Here is a 19296-nt window from a genome sequence, read left to right as displayed (position 1 = left end):
AAATAAATAAAAACTGTGCTAAAACAACACATTTTTTTGGTCATCTTGCCCCATAAAGTGTAATAATGAATGATCAAAAAATCATATGTACCCAAAAATTGTACCAACAAAAAACATCAACTCTTCCTGCATAAAACGAGCCCCTGCACAAGACAATTGGCAGGGGGAAAAAAATGGTGTTCAGAAAATGGAGACACAAAAAAAAGTATTTTTCAAAAATGCTTTATTATGTAAAACTGAAACAAATAAAGAAAGTAGACATATTTTATATCATTGCATTCGTTAAAACCTGCTCTATAAAAATAGCGCATGATCTAACCTGTTAGATGAATGTTGTAAAAAATAAAAACAGTGCCAAAACAGCCATTTTTTGTTACCTTGCCTCACTAAAAACACAATATAGAGCAATTAAACCATATGTACCCCAAAATAGTACCAATAAAACTGGCACCTTATCCCCTAGTTTCCAAAATGGGTTCAATTCTTGGGAGTTTCTACTGTAAGGGTGAATCAGGGGGGCTATAAATGGGACGTGGCATCTAAAAACCAGTTTAGCAAAATCTGCCTTCCAAAAACCATATGGCGTTCCTTTTTTTCTGCGCCCTGCCGTGTGCCCGTACATGAGTTTACGATAGATAAATAAAGAAACAAATATTACGTTTTGTTTGGCTGTTCACCCACAATGTGTTAAAGAAAAAAAATATTAAAATGGAAAATCTGCCCAAAAATTTGAAATTTTGACATTTCATCTACATTTTCCCTTAATTTTTGTGAAACACCTAAAGGGTTAACAAAGTTTGTAAAATCAGTTTTGAGTAACTTGGGTGTCATTTCTACAATGGCGTCATTTATAGGGGTTTCCACTGTGTAAGCCCCACAAAGTGACTTCAGACCTGAACTGGTCCTTAAAGGGAACCTGTCACCAGTTTTATGGTGTCTTAACTAAGGGCAACATAAATAAGTGACTGATTCTTTTAGCAAAATGCTGGGTCACTTTCTTTAATTGACCCAGTCAATCTGCCAACATCTTGCATTGAAAAGCTCCAGCTGATAATGATGAGTCATGAATATTCATGAGCTCCTGACTCTCCCCGCCCACCTGCTGCTGATTGACAGTTATTTTCTATATGAATCAGCAGCAGGTGGGCAGGGGAGTGGCTATAGCTCTGAATTAAATATACGCTGGACTCGATGACCAGTAAGTGAATACATCTAAGGTACTTTTTAGTAGTTAATGATTGTATATAATTAATTAGATTATAATCAAATATCCACCTCCCTTTAAAAATGATGCCAACATAAAGTAGACATATAGGGAATGTTAAGTAATGTTAAGTAATAAATATATTATTAAGTATCACTTTCTGTTTTAAAAGCAGAGAAATGAAAATTTTGAAAATTGCGAATTTTTCTAAATTTTTGGTAAATTTGAGATTATTTCATAAATAAAGGTGAAAAATATTGACTCAAATTTATCATGAAGTACAATGTGTCACGAGAAAACAATCTCTGAAAATTATTTGCAAAATTAGGCCTGGTCAGGAAGGGGGCAAATAGCCCGCTCTGAAAGTGGTTATCCAATATCATAAACTGCCCCCCCCCCCCCCCCCCAGGTGCAGGGCCCCTCACAGGGAACATACTTACCCCGCTCCCCGCTGCTGCTTCTCCCCGTAAACAAATGAAAACATCTGGATGAAAACATGTTTTTGAATAAAAGTTTTACTATTTCATTGATATGAAACATAATGCGGCAGATTTACTAATACTGTCTGAAATTGAGATGAAAGCACACCTGATTTATCGTAGAGGCTGATGCTGGATGACAAATCTGCCTCATCTCAAGGGGACATTCACACGGCTGTAGTTTCTGTCTGCCTCCGTTCCCATTTCAATGGGGCTGCAAAAGATGCGGATAGCACACTGTGTGCTCTCCACATCCGTAAGTCCATTCCGCGGCCCCACAGAAAAAAGAACATGTCCTATTCTTGTCCATTTTGTGGCCAAGAATAGGCATTTCTAAGAAAGGACAGGACATACTGGTTTGCAAAATGCGGAAAGCACACAGCTGGTATCCGTATTTTGCGGATCGCAAAAAGTATACGGTTGTGTGAATGCTGCCTTAGAGTGTCTCGTCTAAGTTTATACCACCTACTAGTTGGCTTACTTTGCCCTGGAATGTTGCACCCAAATTCTGGCTCAATTTTGGTGCCATTTATCACAATTTGAGACATACCCCCTTGTCCTTTTAAGCCATGCCCACCTAACAAGTGAGGCGCAAAAGTTGTCTAAGAGGATTAATAAACGCGGCGGACATGTTGGGCTCAATTCCTGCTCACTGTAACTCAGTCCTCTTGGGGCTGCATAGGCACGCCTGGCAGCCATCTAGCCAAAGGAAACTGTTAGCCAGCCCTGCATTTCACAGCCCGTCCATGTAATAGGAGGTCTTGAGGTTACCATTGTGCCTTAGGGTCCAGTCACACGTCCGTGTGTGTTTTGCGAAACCTTGGATCCGCAAAACAGGGACACTGGCAATATGCGTTCTGCATTTTGCGGACCGCACATCGCCGGCAGTTAATAGAAAATGCCTAATCTTCTCCGCAATTGTGGACAAGAATAGGACATGTTCTATTTTTTCGGGAACGGAATTGCGGACCTGGAAGTGCAATTCTGGATCCGGGCAGCACATCGTGCGGCCCCATAGAAATGAATGGGTCCGCAATAACGTTCCACAAAACGTGGAACAGAATTGTGGACATGTGAATGGACCCTTACAGAGAGGGATATATGGATTGGTGCATCTTCATCAAATAACCCATCTAGATACATTATTTTACATTTTATAACCCACTGAAAATTCTAATTTATTCTAAAATATCTGTTCTTTAAGGTGGAAATGCTGTCTTCAGCAGACCATCACCTGCAGCAGGCACAGGGTATGTACAGGTTTTATTGTATTGGCAGTTCACTGTCTCTGAGGTGTCTCCTCAGCCTGGCAAGTGGCGCGCACTGCTCTCCTCCAGCAGCGAAAGGGTGCAGCATGCAGGGGGCGGGGCTATGATCCACCCTGATACACACACGGACATACTCACTGCGAGCGCACACACCGCGGTGCAGTACCGAGAGCCCTGTGCTGGCTGTGGCTGGGTATCCCCGGCTGCCTGCTTCTCTGGTTATGTGCCAGGCAGGGTGCCCGTTCTAACATCCCTCACCATTCCTCCTGGGCAGGCAGCAGGATCTTCAGCGAGACACCATGCCGGGGAGCGACACAGGGATAGCCGTGGACCGGACTTACTCGGATCCTGAGAGGCACCAGAGGACCAAGACCAGGGTGAGAGAGCGATTAGTGATTATACCCATGCCGTATCTGCTTTCCTGGCAGTCCATGCTGGCAGCTGTAGTTCCACAAGAGTATTGGAATTTGCTTGGGGCGCAGTGAGCCCTCATGTTGCCTGCTCCCCGGGAGGTTGCCCAGTGTATGCTGCCTCCTGAGGCGCAGAACATGGAGCCCCTATAGGGCTGCTGTGTGGTGTCCACTGACGTGTGCTCGTGTGTACACATGTGCGGTGTATGTGCCTGTGACTCATCCTGCGCCTTTAATTGTCGCTTCATTATCTTGTGTGGTGCTGGCTGCCATGGTTGTCACTAGGAGGGCATCATGTAGATCAGGTTTTCTCCTCAGCGACCTGTGTCATCATGTGAGGAATGTGTCACCCATGAGACCCATTACAACAGCTGGGGTCATGTTCTGTGACACATGTGTTAGGAGTCTCATCTGTCGGTCCCCTCGCAAAATGTCTCAGAGGTGCTATCCATCTACCTCATATCTATCTATGAATTTTACTGTATCTACTATTTCTCTCTCATAGCTCTATATATCTATCAGGCTCCTCTCAGTCTATGGCAGGCAGTATTATATTGTGCTTGTGGCCGCTGTGCTTCCCCCAGCAGTATGGCGAGTCTCTCTTCTTCCTCCATGGAGGTGAAGTCTGGGCAGAGATCAGACAGTCTCCTGAAGTGAGAATCCCGCACTGCTATTTGGGGCACCGCAGCAGGAAATGAGCCTCATCCTCCACGGCCTCCCGGTCGCACTGCTGGCACAGTCTGCTCTCCCTGGGCATGTACCTCTGTACAATGAGCAGGCTGCGGGCGCCTTAGTTTGTAGCGGCTCAGGATCTGTCAGTCTCTTGGATTGGGGAGTTTCTCCAGATATGGGGCCAGTTTGTACTCCCTCTGTAGGCTCTGGTATACTGTCAGCTTCTGTGATGTTCATATGTCGTTCCTTCAGACGCTGATATACTCCTCTTTACCCTTGTGTATCGTCCTCTGGATTTCCCCCTTTGCCAGGCTGTATTGGTTGGTGGCTTGGGCATGCTGGGTTTGGGTGACTTGTTGCAGGGTGCTTTGTTTTTCTGGGGCTTCTTGGTGTAGCAAGGCTTTGTGATGGTAGGAGCTGGGACTGCTGTTATGCAGATAGGCTCTGAATGATAGCGCCCTCTTCTGGACAGCAAAGTAGAGTGGGAATATGCCCAGTTCTGCTCAACAGGCGCTGTTTGAGGTGCTCCTGTGGACCTGGAGAAGGTGTTTGCAGAATTCTAGGTGGAAAAGTTCTGTTGGCCCAGAATCCCACTTTGCCCAGTCTGAGCCCCAGACTTTGTCATACAGGAGGATTGGGGCGATGATGGTGCCAAGGATTTTAAGCCAGACTGTCACTGGTGCCTTAAAGGGAGTCTGTCACCCCCATATGGCCATATACAGTGCTTACATTGTCCTATACATGAATGTTATGGTACCTTTGTCATTTTCTTTAGACTTGCAGAAGTTAGAAAAGCGAACTTTGATTCATATGCAAATGAGCACTCGCAAGTGCCCAGGGGCAGCGGTCACTGTGTTGGAGCCCAGGCTGCTCCCCTTGCGTCATCCTTCGGTCCGGCCGAGATCCCGCATCTACGCACTGCATCGCTGGGCCGGAGCATGCGCACTGCAATGCCCATTCTTGACACGGCATCGCTTTAACTACTGCGTATGTGCCGGCAAAGACAACATTACCGCTGGTTTTGCGCCGGTGCATGCGCTGTAGTTAAAGCGATGCCGTGCCAACAATGGGTATGCTGTGATGCAGGGTGCAAATGGCCGGTGCCCCTGTATTGCGGACCCACTGTATGCGAGCCACAATACGGCAACAGCCGTGTAAATGAGCCCTTAAAAGAACGTTTTTCTTTATAAAAACTCATCAGCATCATTGGACCCCCTGCCATCAGTCCTCAGGCTACCCCCATGCTGCCATCAGGTCCCCCCCCCCCCCCCCAGTGCCATCGCCTCCCCCTCCTAGCCATCAGTCCCCAGCACCAGTGAAATAAAATACTTACCTTTCATGTAGGGGCGCCGCTCCACAGCTCTTCCAGCCTCTTCTTCACGCACTGCAATGTCCTCCTGACGTCGCACACGCTTACGTGCACTATGTCCTGACGATATGTGTATGTCAGGATACAGTGCAGTGAGGTGACGGCCGGCGGGAGACCATGGAGCGGTCAGTAATAACAAGCGCATGTAAATGTGGACGCGCTCCCAAAAATGGCAGAACTGTACAATTCGAACCATCATTTGGGCGCATACATTGCCGGTGATTGGTCCAGAGCAAATGAGCACTGATTGGATGCTATATTATCAATAAGCGCTTGTTTTGGGCCCCTGTAAAAGGACCCTAAACAGGTAAGTACCAAATTGAGGACTTTAATATTTGTAATGGTAAATGTGCCTGCTTGATGTAATTGCCTGTACAAATTCTTCAGCCAGGCGCTGTTTCCTCAAGCAGGAATAATGGACTGTGCCTGCCACTGAATTGATTTAGGATGCCCCGCTGCATAACGTATTGGGGGAGATTTATTAGGACTGGCATACCTGCTGCAGGGTCACAATGTGTTACATCGCACGCACCAGCTACACTGTACTTGGCACTGCCAGGCTGTCCATAGCTCTTTGTCTATTCTCCAGACAGAAAAGTGACTGAACAGACAAACTACAACAGAAAACTGGCACGAAATCACACATCTTCAGTGTAAGGTGGAAGTGGCCATTTTCAGTTAGGAAGAGATTGGTTGCAACGTTCTTCAGTGAGGTTGCTGAAAGATAGTCCTGAAAAGCAATATTTCTTAGAGAGAATAACGTCAGTAGTGCATCCGATAGATCGGCCGTGACACTGAAGGGCCCATAGCATGTGCATCAACACTTACAGTACATGTATTCCAGTGAATGAACGGAGCTTTCCCTGGGGATAACATTGATTCGTTGATTGCCGGGACAGCTTAAATATTAAAGCAACCCTCCGTTTCAAGAACAAAATTGACATTAACTTGGCAACAAGCAAAACGCTTTTCTGGTGGCCTCCTTTTCTTTTATTTAGTAGCAGATCCATGAATTTCCGGGCTACTTTTCTTTCTTCCAAGATGGCTGCACCACTTTTCCGATTGCCTGCTGTATATTGTGTATTTGGTTGCCCAATACACTTCCTGCTGCCCATGGATTGGCCAGCATTGCTCACGTGAACAAGGCTGGCCAACCCAAGAACAGGGATTGGAGGGTCACTTTAAGGCCCCCTTACACGTTAGTATCTTGTCGGCTGGACCTGCCAGTCTAAATTGTGTGGGGAGCCCCCCCCCACTTCCCCAACAGATGATGTCAGGGGAGAGAAGCCACCATAGGTGGTAGAGGCTTTCTCATTTCTCCTCATTGACAACACATGGACGCTCACTAAAACTTAGCATGTATGGGGGAGTTGAAAGAAATATCGGTCTGTTATTCCATAGGTCAGGGCTTGAGAAGTTCAAGGAACCATGTTTATGTTTTGGGTGGCCTTCTATTAATGACAGGGTTTAATTGGCTATTGGCTTCTAAAGTCTACAGCATGTTGCCTTAAAAGTGGTTTCCAGGACTTCAATGTGGATGGGCTATCCTTAGGATAGGTCATCAATATCAGATTGGTGGAGGTCTGACCCTTGGCACCCCCACGATCAGCTTTGGTGAGTGCCCCTCCAGGTGTAGCGGCTGTGCCTGGTAAACAATGAAGAGAATGTGGCACTCTGAGCACTGTGGCACCTTCAGTCAGCTGGTAGACAAGGGTGCCAACTAGTCAGACTCCCACAGATGTAATATGTAGTAAAGACATTTCTCTGCATCCTGGTGTTCTTATGTTTCTGACAGAGTTGCTATGTATGTATTTATATGGACTCCCTTCCTTGGCTGATACTACCCAGGAACTCGACTTGGGGCATTGTAGAATACCTGTGCAGGGTCTCCGCTCCCAGCTGCCTCCACATGCTGACATGTTCTTTTTCACTGGGAGTTACATATCTGCACAGCCACATCCAGTGAGACGTGTTGTGAAGAGACTTGCCCTGGGGCGAGGACTGCTTCTATTTTCCAGGAACTTGCTGGTCTTTCCTGTGCTATAGGGGGCTGTGTTCAATCCTTATCTGCACCGCCCAGGTCACTAGTGTTTCCAAGTCCTCCCGGGCCGCCTGAAGCAGAGTCTAATTATATAGCAGGCCTCCTCTTCATTGGGACTTCGTGTGACCTATCTCCAATCCTACTTCAGTTGTACTAGCTCGTTTTACTACAAATCTTTTTCATCTATGAATGGCCAGTTATTATCAATGATGAACCACACTTTCATCATCTTGTGCATTTACACCGGCCAATGTTATAATGTACAGTGCTGTATTGTGTTACTAGTGTTACACTACTCACAAAAAGTTAGGGATGTTTGGCTTTTAGGTGAAATTTATGGAAAATGTAAAAAGTTCATACTACATTGATATTATATCATGAAAGTAGGGCATTTAACCCCTTCAGGACCCTGCCATTTTTCACCTTTAAAGACCAAGCCGTATTTTGGAAATTTGACATGTCACTTTATGTGGTAATAACTTTCGACTGCTTTTACTTATCTAAGCCATTCTGACACATTGTACTCGATATGATAGTGGTAAATTTCAGTCAATATATATTTATTTTTTTTATCCAAAATTTACCAAAACATTTGGAAAATTCCTAACTTTCCAAATTTACTTTACATTTCCCATGTTTACTTCATTTTTGGATCCTTTTGTGAATGCCATTTTATTTTTTTGGGGAAGTTAGAAGGCTTACAAGTTTAGAAGCAAATCTTGACATTTTTAAGAAAATTTCCAAAACCCACTTTTTAAGGACCAGTTCAGGTCTGAAGTCACTTTGTGAGGCTTACTTAATAGAACCCACCCATAAATGGCCCCATTTTAGAAACTACACCCCTCAAGGAATTCAAAACTGATTTTACAAACTTTGTTAACCCTTTAGGTGTTCCACAAGAATTAATGGGAAATGGAGATGAAGTTTCAGAATTTTACTTTTTTTGGCAGATTTTCTATTTTAATCAATTTTTTCCAGTAACAAAGCAAGGGGTTAACAGCCAAACAGAACTCTATATTTATTACCCTAAGGCCTCATTCACACGACCGTCTGTATTTTGCGATCCACAAAAAACGGATCTGCAAAAAATACGGATGATGTCTGTGCATGTCAATGTCTCAATACCTTGTCATGTCGCCTGGAGCATCAATTACAGCTTGACAACAACATCTCATGCTGTTCACAAGTCAACTTGTTTTCTGCTGAGGCATGACACCCCGCTCTTTTTCAAGGGCAGCCCTCAGGTCATTGAGGTTTTTGGGTACAGAGTTACGAGCCTCTACACCGCGACTCAGCTCATCCCATAGGTTTTCATTGGGATTCAGGTCTGGAGAAACTACAGGCCAATCCATTTGAGGTAAACCAGTCTCCAGCAGCCGTTCCCTAATGATGCAACCCTTGTTGAGCTGGTGCAATGTAGTCCATGAAGATGAACGTAGGCCTGTGTTGTTCATGCAGAGGCACAATGACTGGATTAATGATGTTACTCATTAGTATAGGCTTGTTACTGTATTATTCACAAAGTGTAGGGCAGTTCTGTATTGACTAGACACACCTGTAACACCACCAAAGGCAGATGCATAGCACTCTGTGACGTCTCCAACATCGTTGGCAGCCATTATTTCTGCTCAGTGTAAGGGTCCATTCACACGTCCGTTTTTTCTTTCCTGATCTGTTCCGTTTTTTCAGGAACAGATCAGGACCAGATCTGGACCCATTCATTTTCAATGGGTCCTGGAAAAAATCGGACAGCACAATGTGTGCTGTCCGTTTCCGTTGTTCCGTTCCGCATGTCCGTTTAAATATAAAACATGTCCTATTCTTGTCCTGAAAAATCGGATCCTGGTACAATACAAAGTCAATGGATCCGCAAAAAACTGATGACATTCGGATGTCATTCCGTATGTCATCCGTTTTTTGCAGATTCCGTTCCTGGAAACACATAACAAATTTTATTTTTTATTTTTTTTTCAATTTTTTTTCAAAGAAATCCAAACAACTTTATTTGATTATTGAAATGTATACATGCTCCCGTTTTTTGCGGATCTGCAAAAAACGGATGACATACGGAAACATTTTCAGGAACAACGGATCCGCAAAAAACGGACCGTTTTTCAGGATGAAAAAAAACAGGACGTGTGAATGGACCCTAAATCAAGTTTCATCAGTGAACAGCACTGAGGCCTACCTTAGCATAGTTCTCTTCCACCCTAATCATCCTAGGGTTTTTTTTTTAAACACCTCCAAGTACTTCTTTTACAGTCCACTTTAGCTTTTTTAAAGTTATGTAAATTTAATGCTTACCTCATCACCTCCCGTTATAAGAGTGACAGAATCTAAAGATCCTACCCTTCTCCCAAACTCACGTCCAAAATCCTGCGCATGTGCAGAACCAGTCTCCTCACTCACTGATGAAAAAAATCTAGAATATTCGCGAATGCATAGATATAGCACTATTTTCTAGATCTTCGCGAATTCTGAAAGTGCCGATATTTGCGATAAAAATTTGCAATTAGAATATTTGCGATCAACACTACTACTGATCCTATAGTGTTTACTGCGTAGCTGCGAGGCTTGGAAGAAAAGGGGTGGAGATGAGCCGTTTATGGGCATACGAGAGTCAGAGAACACTGGACTCCTCTCTGAAGCATGGAGGACACCAGACTCATCTAAGGTTAATTTACATATATGGCTGGAACATTTATTTTAGGTTTTTCTCTGAACTCATTCAGAATTGATTTTAATATCATTGTTAATGTATTAAAAAGTATTTGTAGAAAAGTGAGGATAAATAGGCTTAGAAAGTGATGACAGGTTTCCTTTAAATGTGTCTGGAGTTGTGTGGCATTCATCATCTTGTTCCACAGGACATTGTTCATAAGCGGTCATCAGTGTTGGATGTGGCCAAAGGACATCAACTTCTATGCCTTTCTGTGACTCTTTCAGTCTCTGTTGCAACCTGCTGATGACACTCTGTGCCACTCTAAGCTCAGTGGCCACTTCCGTCTGAGAACATCCTGCTTGAAGCCTCGCAATGGCGAAGTACTGATGTTCAATTGTTATGTGTCGTCTTGGTCTCATGATGAATACTAACAGGATGGTGTCTTCTAGGATGTGCTCCCCAGTATGCCAGCAGAAATTGCAGTAAGCACGGTTTCTGATTTTAATACATTTTGTATCACATTGTGTATGATGGACTGTGATTTGAATAAGGTGATAAGAAGTAGATTCTAGAGTTGGGGATCACAGAGAGAGGTGGTACACACTTTGCATATGTAATTGGTAATTAGCATACTCAATTGGGGCATGTGACCTTTTGAGAGGGTAGATATGTATTTGATTATGTTCACATTGTTAGTTGCTTGAGAAAGACCACAGGTCGAAACGTCGCACTGTATTGGTGAGTAAAGCTTTGGATACTGAAGACAAGAGAGTGCTGCAGTTTCTTTACAAGTTTGTCAAAATATGAACAGCATGATGAGGAGAACTGTTTAACCCCTTAAAGGGGTTGTCCAGGTTCAGAGCTGAACCTGGACATCCCTCCATTTTCACCCCGGCAGCCCCCCTGACATGAGCATCGGAGCAGTTCATGCTCCGATGCTCTCCTTTGCCCTGCGCTAAATCGCGCAGGGCAAAGGCATTTTTCTGAGTTCCGGTGACGTACCGGGGCTCTCTATGGGGCTGACAGGAACCCCGGTGACGTCACCGGCACTGATGGGCGGGATTTGGCTCTGCCCTAGCCAGTAAAACGGCTAGGGCAGAGCTAAAGCCCGCCCCTCAGAGCCGGTGACGTCACCGAACACACCGCTGGGCGGAAGTTACCGCCCGGCAGTGTGTTATTGTAAACACAAGAGCCTGTGCCCTGCGCGATCTAGCGCAGGGCACGGGAGCGCATCGGAGCATGAGATGCTCCGATGCCAGGCTCAGGGGGGCTGCCGGGGTGAAAATAAGGGTATGTCCGGGTTCAGCTCTGAACCCGGACAACCCCTTTAACTGTTTTACGCCAGTCCAGCTCCAGCAGTGGGAAAAGTAGCTAACTGGAAGGGGGAGGGCTGCATTAGATGCTGCTATCTCCTGAATGGTAGCAGCTAGAAACATGCACCTGTTCTTGTTTGAAAGCTGCCATTAAGACAATATTAGAATGACAGCAATATGTTCAGTACAGGGGAAGATATCACTGATAGAAATCGGGATGCTGTGAATGCCTCTGAAAATGAAAGTAAAAACTGGTTTTGCCCGCGATTATTCTCGACTCTATTCCTAACAGTGATTTCTCCTCTGTTGCTTGGTATGAAACCCTGGTCTGTCAGCTTTCAAACAAGACCAGTTTCTAGCATGTTTCTAGCTGCTACCATTCAGGAGATATCACCATCTAAGGGTGCATTCACACGCAAAACACGGATACCGGTCGTATGCGTTCCGCATTTTGCAGACCGCACATGGCCGGCGCTATAAAGAGAATGCCTATTCTTGTCCGCAACCGCAACGTGCTCTATCTTTTTTGCGGACAGCACACGGAACAGAACAACGGATGCGGACAGCACACGGTGTGCTGTCCACATCTTTTGCGGCCCCATTGAAATGAATGGGTCCGCACCCGTTCCGCAAATTTGCGGAACGGATACGGATCCATTTATACGGTCGTGTGAATGCACCCTAAAGCAGCCCTCCCCCTCCAGTTAGCTACTTTTCCCACTGCTGGAGCTGGACTGGGGCAAAACAGTTAGGTGGTTAAACACCAATTCTAATTTGAACCTGGAAATTTATTGTGCAAAAAGTACTGAAGCATTGAACAGTTGGACATTGTTCATTCAGAAGTTTAGAGAAGGTCACAGTAAGTTTTACCCACAAGACAAATATCCCTAACTTTTTGTGAGTAAGGTATATTAGGGATATATGATGATCATACATATAACAGGTATCAAGTGTAGGCTATCTCTAATCTTATATACTGTACATAAATGATTCCATCTTCTTTACCTCAAACATCTCCAGTGCTAAGGGTACAACCACACGGCTATGCTGTGCTAGGGACACTGGGATGCTCCGCGTAGGTCGTACCCTTAGGCCAGTTTCAGACTACAGGGAACACGCTGTTCCAGTCCTCAGCTCTGCTCTTGTAAGGTGACTGCATGGCATTAGAATATTTTATAGTGCTGTGTGTCCCTGCTAGACATCAGCTATAATGATTTATGTCAGTACTATTCATTACAGTCTGGCAGGGGCACACAGCACTATAAATCACACACATGGGGCATGATGCAATCAGACAGCCTTGGGTGCAACCCGTGAACATCCAGGCTAGGATCCCGCGCCCAATGTATGTATTGGGGGGGGGGGGGGGGAGAGCTGTTTGCCGACAGCTATCTGCTGTGTAAGGCCAGAAATGTAAAAACATGTTACAGACTTCCTGCAGATATCTCAAGTGCTATTGTATACTGTGAGGCCTTCTCTCCCTTTTGTTCTGTCAGAATCTCATTTTGCTTAGTCACATGGGTGACAAAAATAGTCATGTTTGAAGGTAACTGACTGCTTAATCGCTTTGTTTCCTCCTATTCTAGTCCCCAGGGATTTTTGACATGAGGCTTTCCAGCTCCACATGCTCGTTTAGCAGAGCAGCATTGGATAAGTGAAGGTTAGGTGAAAGAAAGCTAGTACACATGTGACGATATATGTGTGATATTACACTGCATCCATGTCCACCGGCTGAGAATTCCCCTGCCAGCCTGTGTGCCATTATTACAGAGCGACAGGAGAACCCCCTATTGTTATATAACCTCCTTCTCCGAGGCTAAAGAAGTGGACTCATGCCAGCCTGTGTGCCATTGTTAGAGCGACAGGAGAACCCTCTATTGTTATATAACCTCCTTATCCAAGGCTAAAGAAGTGGACTCATGCCCAGCCCAGGGAATAGTGTTCCCCTGACCTAGCTTTTCCATTATGGTCTTATTCCGAGCTGGGTGCCATCTATAAAAGGTATAATCTAGCTAAACATCTAGCAATGTGCAGTGTTTGAGTCAGTCGGGGTTCTTCTAGATGAGGGCTTTGTGAACTTTGAGTCAGAATGAAGGAATTGATTGAAAGCTGAAATACCAGTATGGATTGAGAAGAGTGAGCCTGCAGTAGTGGACTGTTGGGGAGTTTATCGGAGAGAGGGGTGCTTTAATACAGTGTATTAATGGCCTCATATCACCAAGGTTTGTGTACGGTAACATGCAAGGGGTTAACTCCACCAACCTTTGCACAAGTTCTCTATTTGCAAGTCCAATGACTACAGCAAGCTGTCACATGCTGTGTACTGATCAGCTGCTAGTAGACATATATAATTGGGACCGGGTTAGCGGAATAAATCCACAGAGCTGAAGATTTGCTCGATGGATTTGTGATCTTTCTTGACACTATAGTCGTTGTATCATCCAGAGGACTGCACTAATGTTAGTATATTCTTATCCTATTGCCTAAGGCAGGTTTCACACTTGCGGCAGGGAAGTTTGGCAAGCTGTTACAGTAGAGAACAACCTGCCAGAGTTCTTCAGATTCAGCTTTGCCAGATAGTGCCGCCTTCCCCCTGGAACCCATTGACTATAATGGGATCTGACTTTTTTTTTTTTTTTATCCGGCCGCAGGTGTGAAAGTCATCTAAAAAGGGTGTATTCAGACAGTGTGGTTGGGTCCAGTTGAAACCACGTTAACAACTGCATGCATTTTTGGTAAGGTTTTTACATGTGAAAAATGTATTTAGAGTACTTCAACTGAAAAATAAAAAATGGCATGGCCAGCCTCATTTACTTCCATATCTGTCCTATGTCTGCCTTATTCTAAAGTCATCAGCCTACCACTGCACCCGGTGATGAATCAGTTTTCATAGTCAGTTGCTGTAGGTTACGTCCTGCATTAGAGCCTTGTAAAGTGGGAAGCAGAAGAGTCATAGGTAAGAACAGGGGGCGCGATTAGTGTCACATGATCTGCTGGTGTCAGGACACATCTGCCCTAAGGCGTGATGACACATGACAAACCAGGAGTCAAGCATGGGGGATAAGAGAAAACTGCAAATGAGGTAAATGAAAACAATCCAAGAGGGAGAGTAATTGATGAAAATACACTTTAGAGTCAAAAGTAGTTTATGGCACAGTCCCTTTTTACGGCTTGTTTCATACAAGTGAGTTTTCTGTCTGAATGCGGTTCATTTTTGCAATAAAAACCATAGAGACAACAAATACCTACCCATTCGTTTCAATAAGTGTATGCACATGACCGTTATTCTTCAGTTTTGATTCATGCGACTGGAAGTGGATGCAATCCTGATGGAAATAACTGAAACAATGAACACACTCGCAGACAAAACTGATTCAGCTTGCATGCAAAACCATCAGTTTTCACTGAGCAGACCCTGAAATGTTCTGTATCACTCATGTGAAAGAGGCCCTAATCCCGGAACTAAAAGGAGTGGTAAAACCGCCATGTACATGAGCCCCTAGGAGAAAAGTGTACCGACATGCAGCACATGTATGAAGAATGCATTACCTAGGTCTTTGGAATGTGACTGATACTGGTGTGTTCAGAAGGCCTATGTTGTATCTGAAGGATAGCACACAACAGTTTTTACTGTGGAGACTGAGTGAAAATACTGCCTGATTTATTAGATCTGACAGGTTAGTATGCATTTCACAGACAATTATTATCATTGTGACAGGTCTGCCAACGTATGAAGTTGTCTGGAACCATAATGATCTAGAACACATTCCTCCTCCATTTATTGCTTCTCATATGAGTTCTGTATAGTCAGTGGAGCGTCTGCATGGAGCCCAGCAGGAGCTTGTACACACTGGCCCTTTAGTATGGTGTCATACAGCCTCCGTACACCACCATAGAGACTGTATGGAGGAGACATGGAACTTGCTGGGATTGTTTTTCTGCATCCATGTCACAAAAAGCATCTTAAATTCTTTGGAACCCCATACAACTCTAATGCAAATAGACACGTGCTTTAGAAAATCTCAAAGGGAGCTCAGACTCCAGCATGTGGACCCAGATTTACTAATGTGTCTGCTCCTTGAATCTGGCTAAAAAGGAGGTGCAGATTGATGCAGCTACAGTTTTTCTAACTCACTCGAGAAGGGGTGTGGTTTATGGGAGGGGCGTTGTTTATGGCATAAAATACTGTCTTAAAGTAAGCCAACCGATAGTAGTGTTGAGTTAGAGAAAATTGTCTCCCTGCATTACATTCGCCCAATACATCCAATTTGAGCCCCTGTGATAAACAGATACGACAGGTTGATATTTGCTAAGACTGGTCTAATTAGTATGCTCGTGAAAATGTTGGGCAAGTGACCTGAAAGTAGGTGTACGTCTCCATAAAAGGGCGACTTTTTAGGCAAAATGTGGCGCAACTCGCCATTCAAAACATATGTAGAAAAGCATGCGAGCCCTGGAGTGGAGTAGAGATTAGACTGTTTTTGTGACTAAATCGGGCTCAAAATAAGGCACACCTACATAGATTGGAAAATAGCTGTAAAATCAAAACAGGGAAGCGAGGCGCAAATGGCTCCAAAATAGGTGCATTTTCAGTAGTAAATGTGACAAAAAAAAAAAAATAGTCTAAGGCTACTTTCACACTAGCGTTCAGAGCGGACCCGTCTGAGACTTACAATGTAAGGCTGGACGGATCCGCATGCCTCCGCACGGCCAGGCGGACACCCGAACGCTGCAAGCAGTGTTAAGGTGGCCGCCTGCTGAGCGGAGCGGAGGCCAAACGCTGCCAGACTGATGCATTCTGAGCGGATCCGCGTCCACTCAGAATGCATTAGGGCTGGACGGATGCGTTCGGGGCCGCTTGTGAGAGCCTTCAAACGGAGCTCACAAGCGGACACCCGAACGCTAGTGTGAAAGTAGCCTAAAACAGCATTTTTCCCACATAAAAACAGGCCCCGACACTATAGTAAATGTGCTCCTCTGTCTACATTTACACCATCTGTAGCCCATATTTACTAATGTGTCTCCCTCAAAAATCTCTTTTAAAAGAGGTACAAATTGGCGCATCTAGCGTTTTTCAGACTCCTTTCAGACATGCTTGGCAAGGGAGTAGATCTTGGGTGAGATTTGTGATAAAGGGGGTGGGGCCTAAGAGGCACCATTATGCGCCAAAATTGAGCCACAATTCCAATATATAAATCTGTCTGAAAGTAAGCTGCCCAATAGTTGGTATAGACCGAGAAAAATGTCTGTCCTGATTTCTCATTGAGCCTGAGCCCCGGTGATAGACTTGGGTGCAGGGACAGGCAGCCTGGCTGAGCTTCCGCCATCTATAGGATTAGTAAATCTGCCCCGTGATCTCTTCCCACATCAGGAGGTTGGTGTTTCCTGCCAAGCAGAACAGTCACCAAATTCTGTAGTGATTTGGCTTCTTTTACACTGGTGCCATCTATTTTCCTTCTCCTCCTCCTCCTCCTTTGTAGGAGCAAAACTAGGAAAATAGAAATGTTGGATTCCTCGTATAACTACTGAATAGTGCTGAATGCACCCCATTGTCTATAATGGCGTGTATTTGGTTTTCGTTTGAGAGCAAGTGTGTTTTTTTTTTTTTTTTTTTTTTTTTCTCTCTCTCTATGCAGTTTTTGATATGATATCTGGAACAGAGGCCACTAAAGGCGTTTCTGACACATGTGAACAGGCCCTACTGGTATTATCTACAGTTATGGATACTAATGGTTTTATAAATGTTCCTTTGTTGTCTCATGCACATAGCTGCATGCGTATTTCAGTCCGCCCACAACGGATCAGTAAAATACAGATAACTTCCATGTGCATTTTGTATATTGTCCCTAGGATTGCACCGGGTATCGAACTATCGATACCCAATCAATACTTTTGTACCGGTATCGATTCCATACCGGGATTTGCCTTTTACCGTTACTAGGCTGTACAGCCTAGTATCAGAGAACATGGCGCGCTCTCAGCGCGCACCATGTTCTCCTCAGCAGCACAGTGGAGAAGGAGGAAGTCCCTCCCCACTATGCCGCTGCCACCAATGAGAGAAGAGGGGCTGTGGCCACTGCGTCACCAATAATGTTAACTTCCCTATTAATACAAATACAGGTGGTGGCTGCAGAATCGCATAACCGACACCCGACCTCTATGACAAGGTGCTGCGATCTGCGGCAGTTAACCCCTCAGCATGTGATTCTGCCACCGGCACCCACCACCTGTATTTGTAATAATGGGTTAGTTATCTTTATTGGTGACGCAGTGCGCCCTCCCTAACCCCCCAGTATTAAAGTAATTGGTGGCAGTAACCACAGGGTCCCCTCCACCCTCTTCATTGGTGGTGCAGTAGCAGTTGTGATCGGATCCCCAGCAGTGTAATGGCGGCGTTCCGATCGGTTACCATGGCAGCCAGGACACTACTGAAGCCCTGGCTATTGAGTTTGAGACAGCAAACCAAAAGAGCGATCTTCAAAAGCCCAGTTTATTTTCATTAAAATTTAAACACCCGTGGTACATTTCTAACATTTATTGCAATGTTTCGGGCCTTTCTTCAGGCTGTGTCTGAGGGAGTTCAGATCCACGGCGTGCATGAAGCCTGGCTTCCATGGTAAGCTCCCTGCTGCTGTGTGCACAGGGCAGCAGGCAGAGTTTAAAGTCCTATTCCCCTGATAGAGCTCTATTAGGCCTCTTTCCCACGGGCATCGCGGGTGCGTTGCGGGAAAATGCACAATTTTTCAGCGCGAATGCAAAGCGTTTTAATGCGTTTTGCACTCACATGAGAAAAATCTGCATGTTTGGTACCCAGACCCGAACCCGGATTTCTTTACAGAAGTTTGGGTTAGGTGTTCTGTAGATTTTATTATGTTCCCTTATGACATGGTTATAAGGGAAAATAATAGCATTCTTAATACAGAATGCTTAGTAAAATGCATGGAACGGCCGCACAACGGGTGTGTGCATGAGGCCTTAAAGAGGACCTTTCATGGGTCCAAACATTGTAAACAATCAGGATATGTAGAGCGGCGCCCAGGGATCTCCCTGCACTTACTATTATTCCTGGGCGCCGCTCCGTTCGCCCGCTGTGCCCCCGTTATAGTCTCCCGCTCTGTAAGCTAATTGCTAGCATCAGAGCAATGGGGAGGAGACTGCCCTTTTTCTCAATGTGCATTCCTTCTCCCTGGCTGTGGCGCTGTCCTATCAAAGCGCAGAGCATCACAGCCAGGGAGAAAAAATAACTCCCCATCTCCTTGGCTGTGATGCTCTGCGCTTTGATAGGACAGCGCCACAGCCTGTCATGTTTCCTGAGGTTCTACAATGCCCAGACAGTAGAAAACCCCCACAAATGACCCCATTTTGGAAAGTAGACATCCTAAGGTATTCGCTGATGGGCATAGTGAGTTCATAGAACTTTTTATTTTTTGTCACAAGTTAGCAGAAAATGATTTTTATTTTATTTTTTTCCTTACAAAGTCTCATATTCCACTAACTTGTGACAAAAAAATAAAAACTTCCATGAACTCACTATGCCAATCACGAAATACCTTGGGGTGTCTTCTTTCCAAAATGGGTTCTCTTGTGGGGTAGTTATACTGCCCTGGCTTTTTAGGGGCCCATATGTGTGAGAGGTAGTTTGAAATCAAAATGTGTAAAAAATGCCCTGTGAAATCCTAAAGGCGCTCTTTGGAATATGTGCCCCTTTGCCCACCTTGGCTGAAAAAAAGTGTGACATGTGGTATCGCCGTACTCAGGAGAAGTTGGGCAATGTGTTTTGGGGTGTCATTTTACATATACCCATGCTGGGTGAGATAAATATCTCGGCAAAAGACAACTTTTCCCCTTTTTTTTTAATGCAAAGTTGGCATTTGACCA

The 19296-nt window shown here is 44.8% G+C and overlaps 1 protein-coding gene across 1 annotated transcript in view; it reads left to right on the top strand.

The window, feature by feature from the left end:
• Window positions 1–3091: 3091 nt before the first annotated feature.
• The window catches only part of TMCC3 (transmembrane and coiled-coil domain family 3), an 83820-nt gene continuing 67615 nt past the window's right edge, over window positions 3092–19296 (top strand). Inside the window, exon 1 of the mRNA XM_044280518.1 lies at window positions 3092–3328. Within this exon, the coding sequence (XP_044136453.1) occupies window positions 3251–3328 (78 nt within the window). The 5' untranslated portion in view covers window positions 3092–3250. The remainder of the gene's footprint in view (window positions 3329–19296) is intronic.

Source organism: Bufo gargarizans, chromosome 2, assembly GCF_014858855.1.
Source record: "Bufo gargarizans isolate SCDJY-AF-19 chromosome 2, ASM1485885v1, whole genome shotgun sequence".
NCBI classification, from domain to species: domain Eukaryota; kingdom Metazoa; phylum Chordata; class Amphibia; order Anura; family Bufonidae; genus Bufo; species Bufo gargarizans.
The sequence above is the reverse complement of the archived record's forward strand: the minus strand, read 5'-3'. Positions and strand labels throughout refer to the sequence as shown.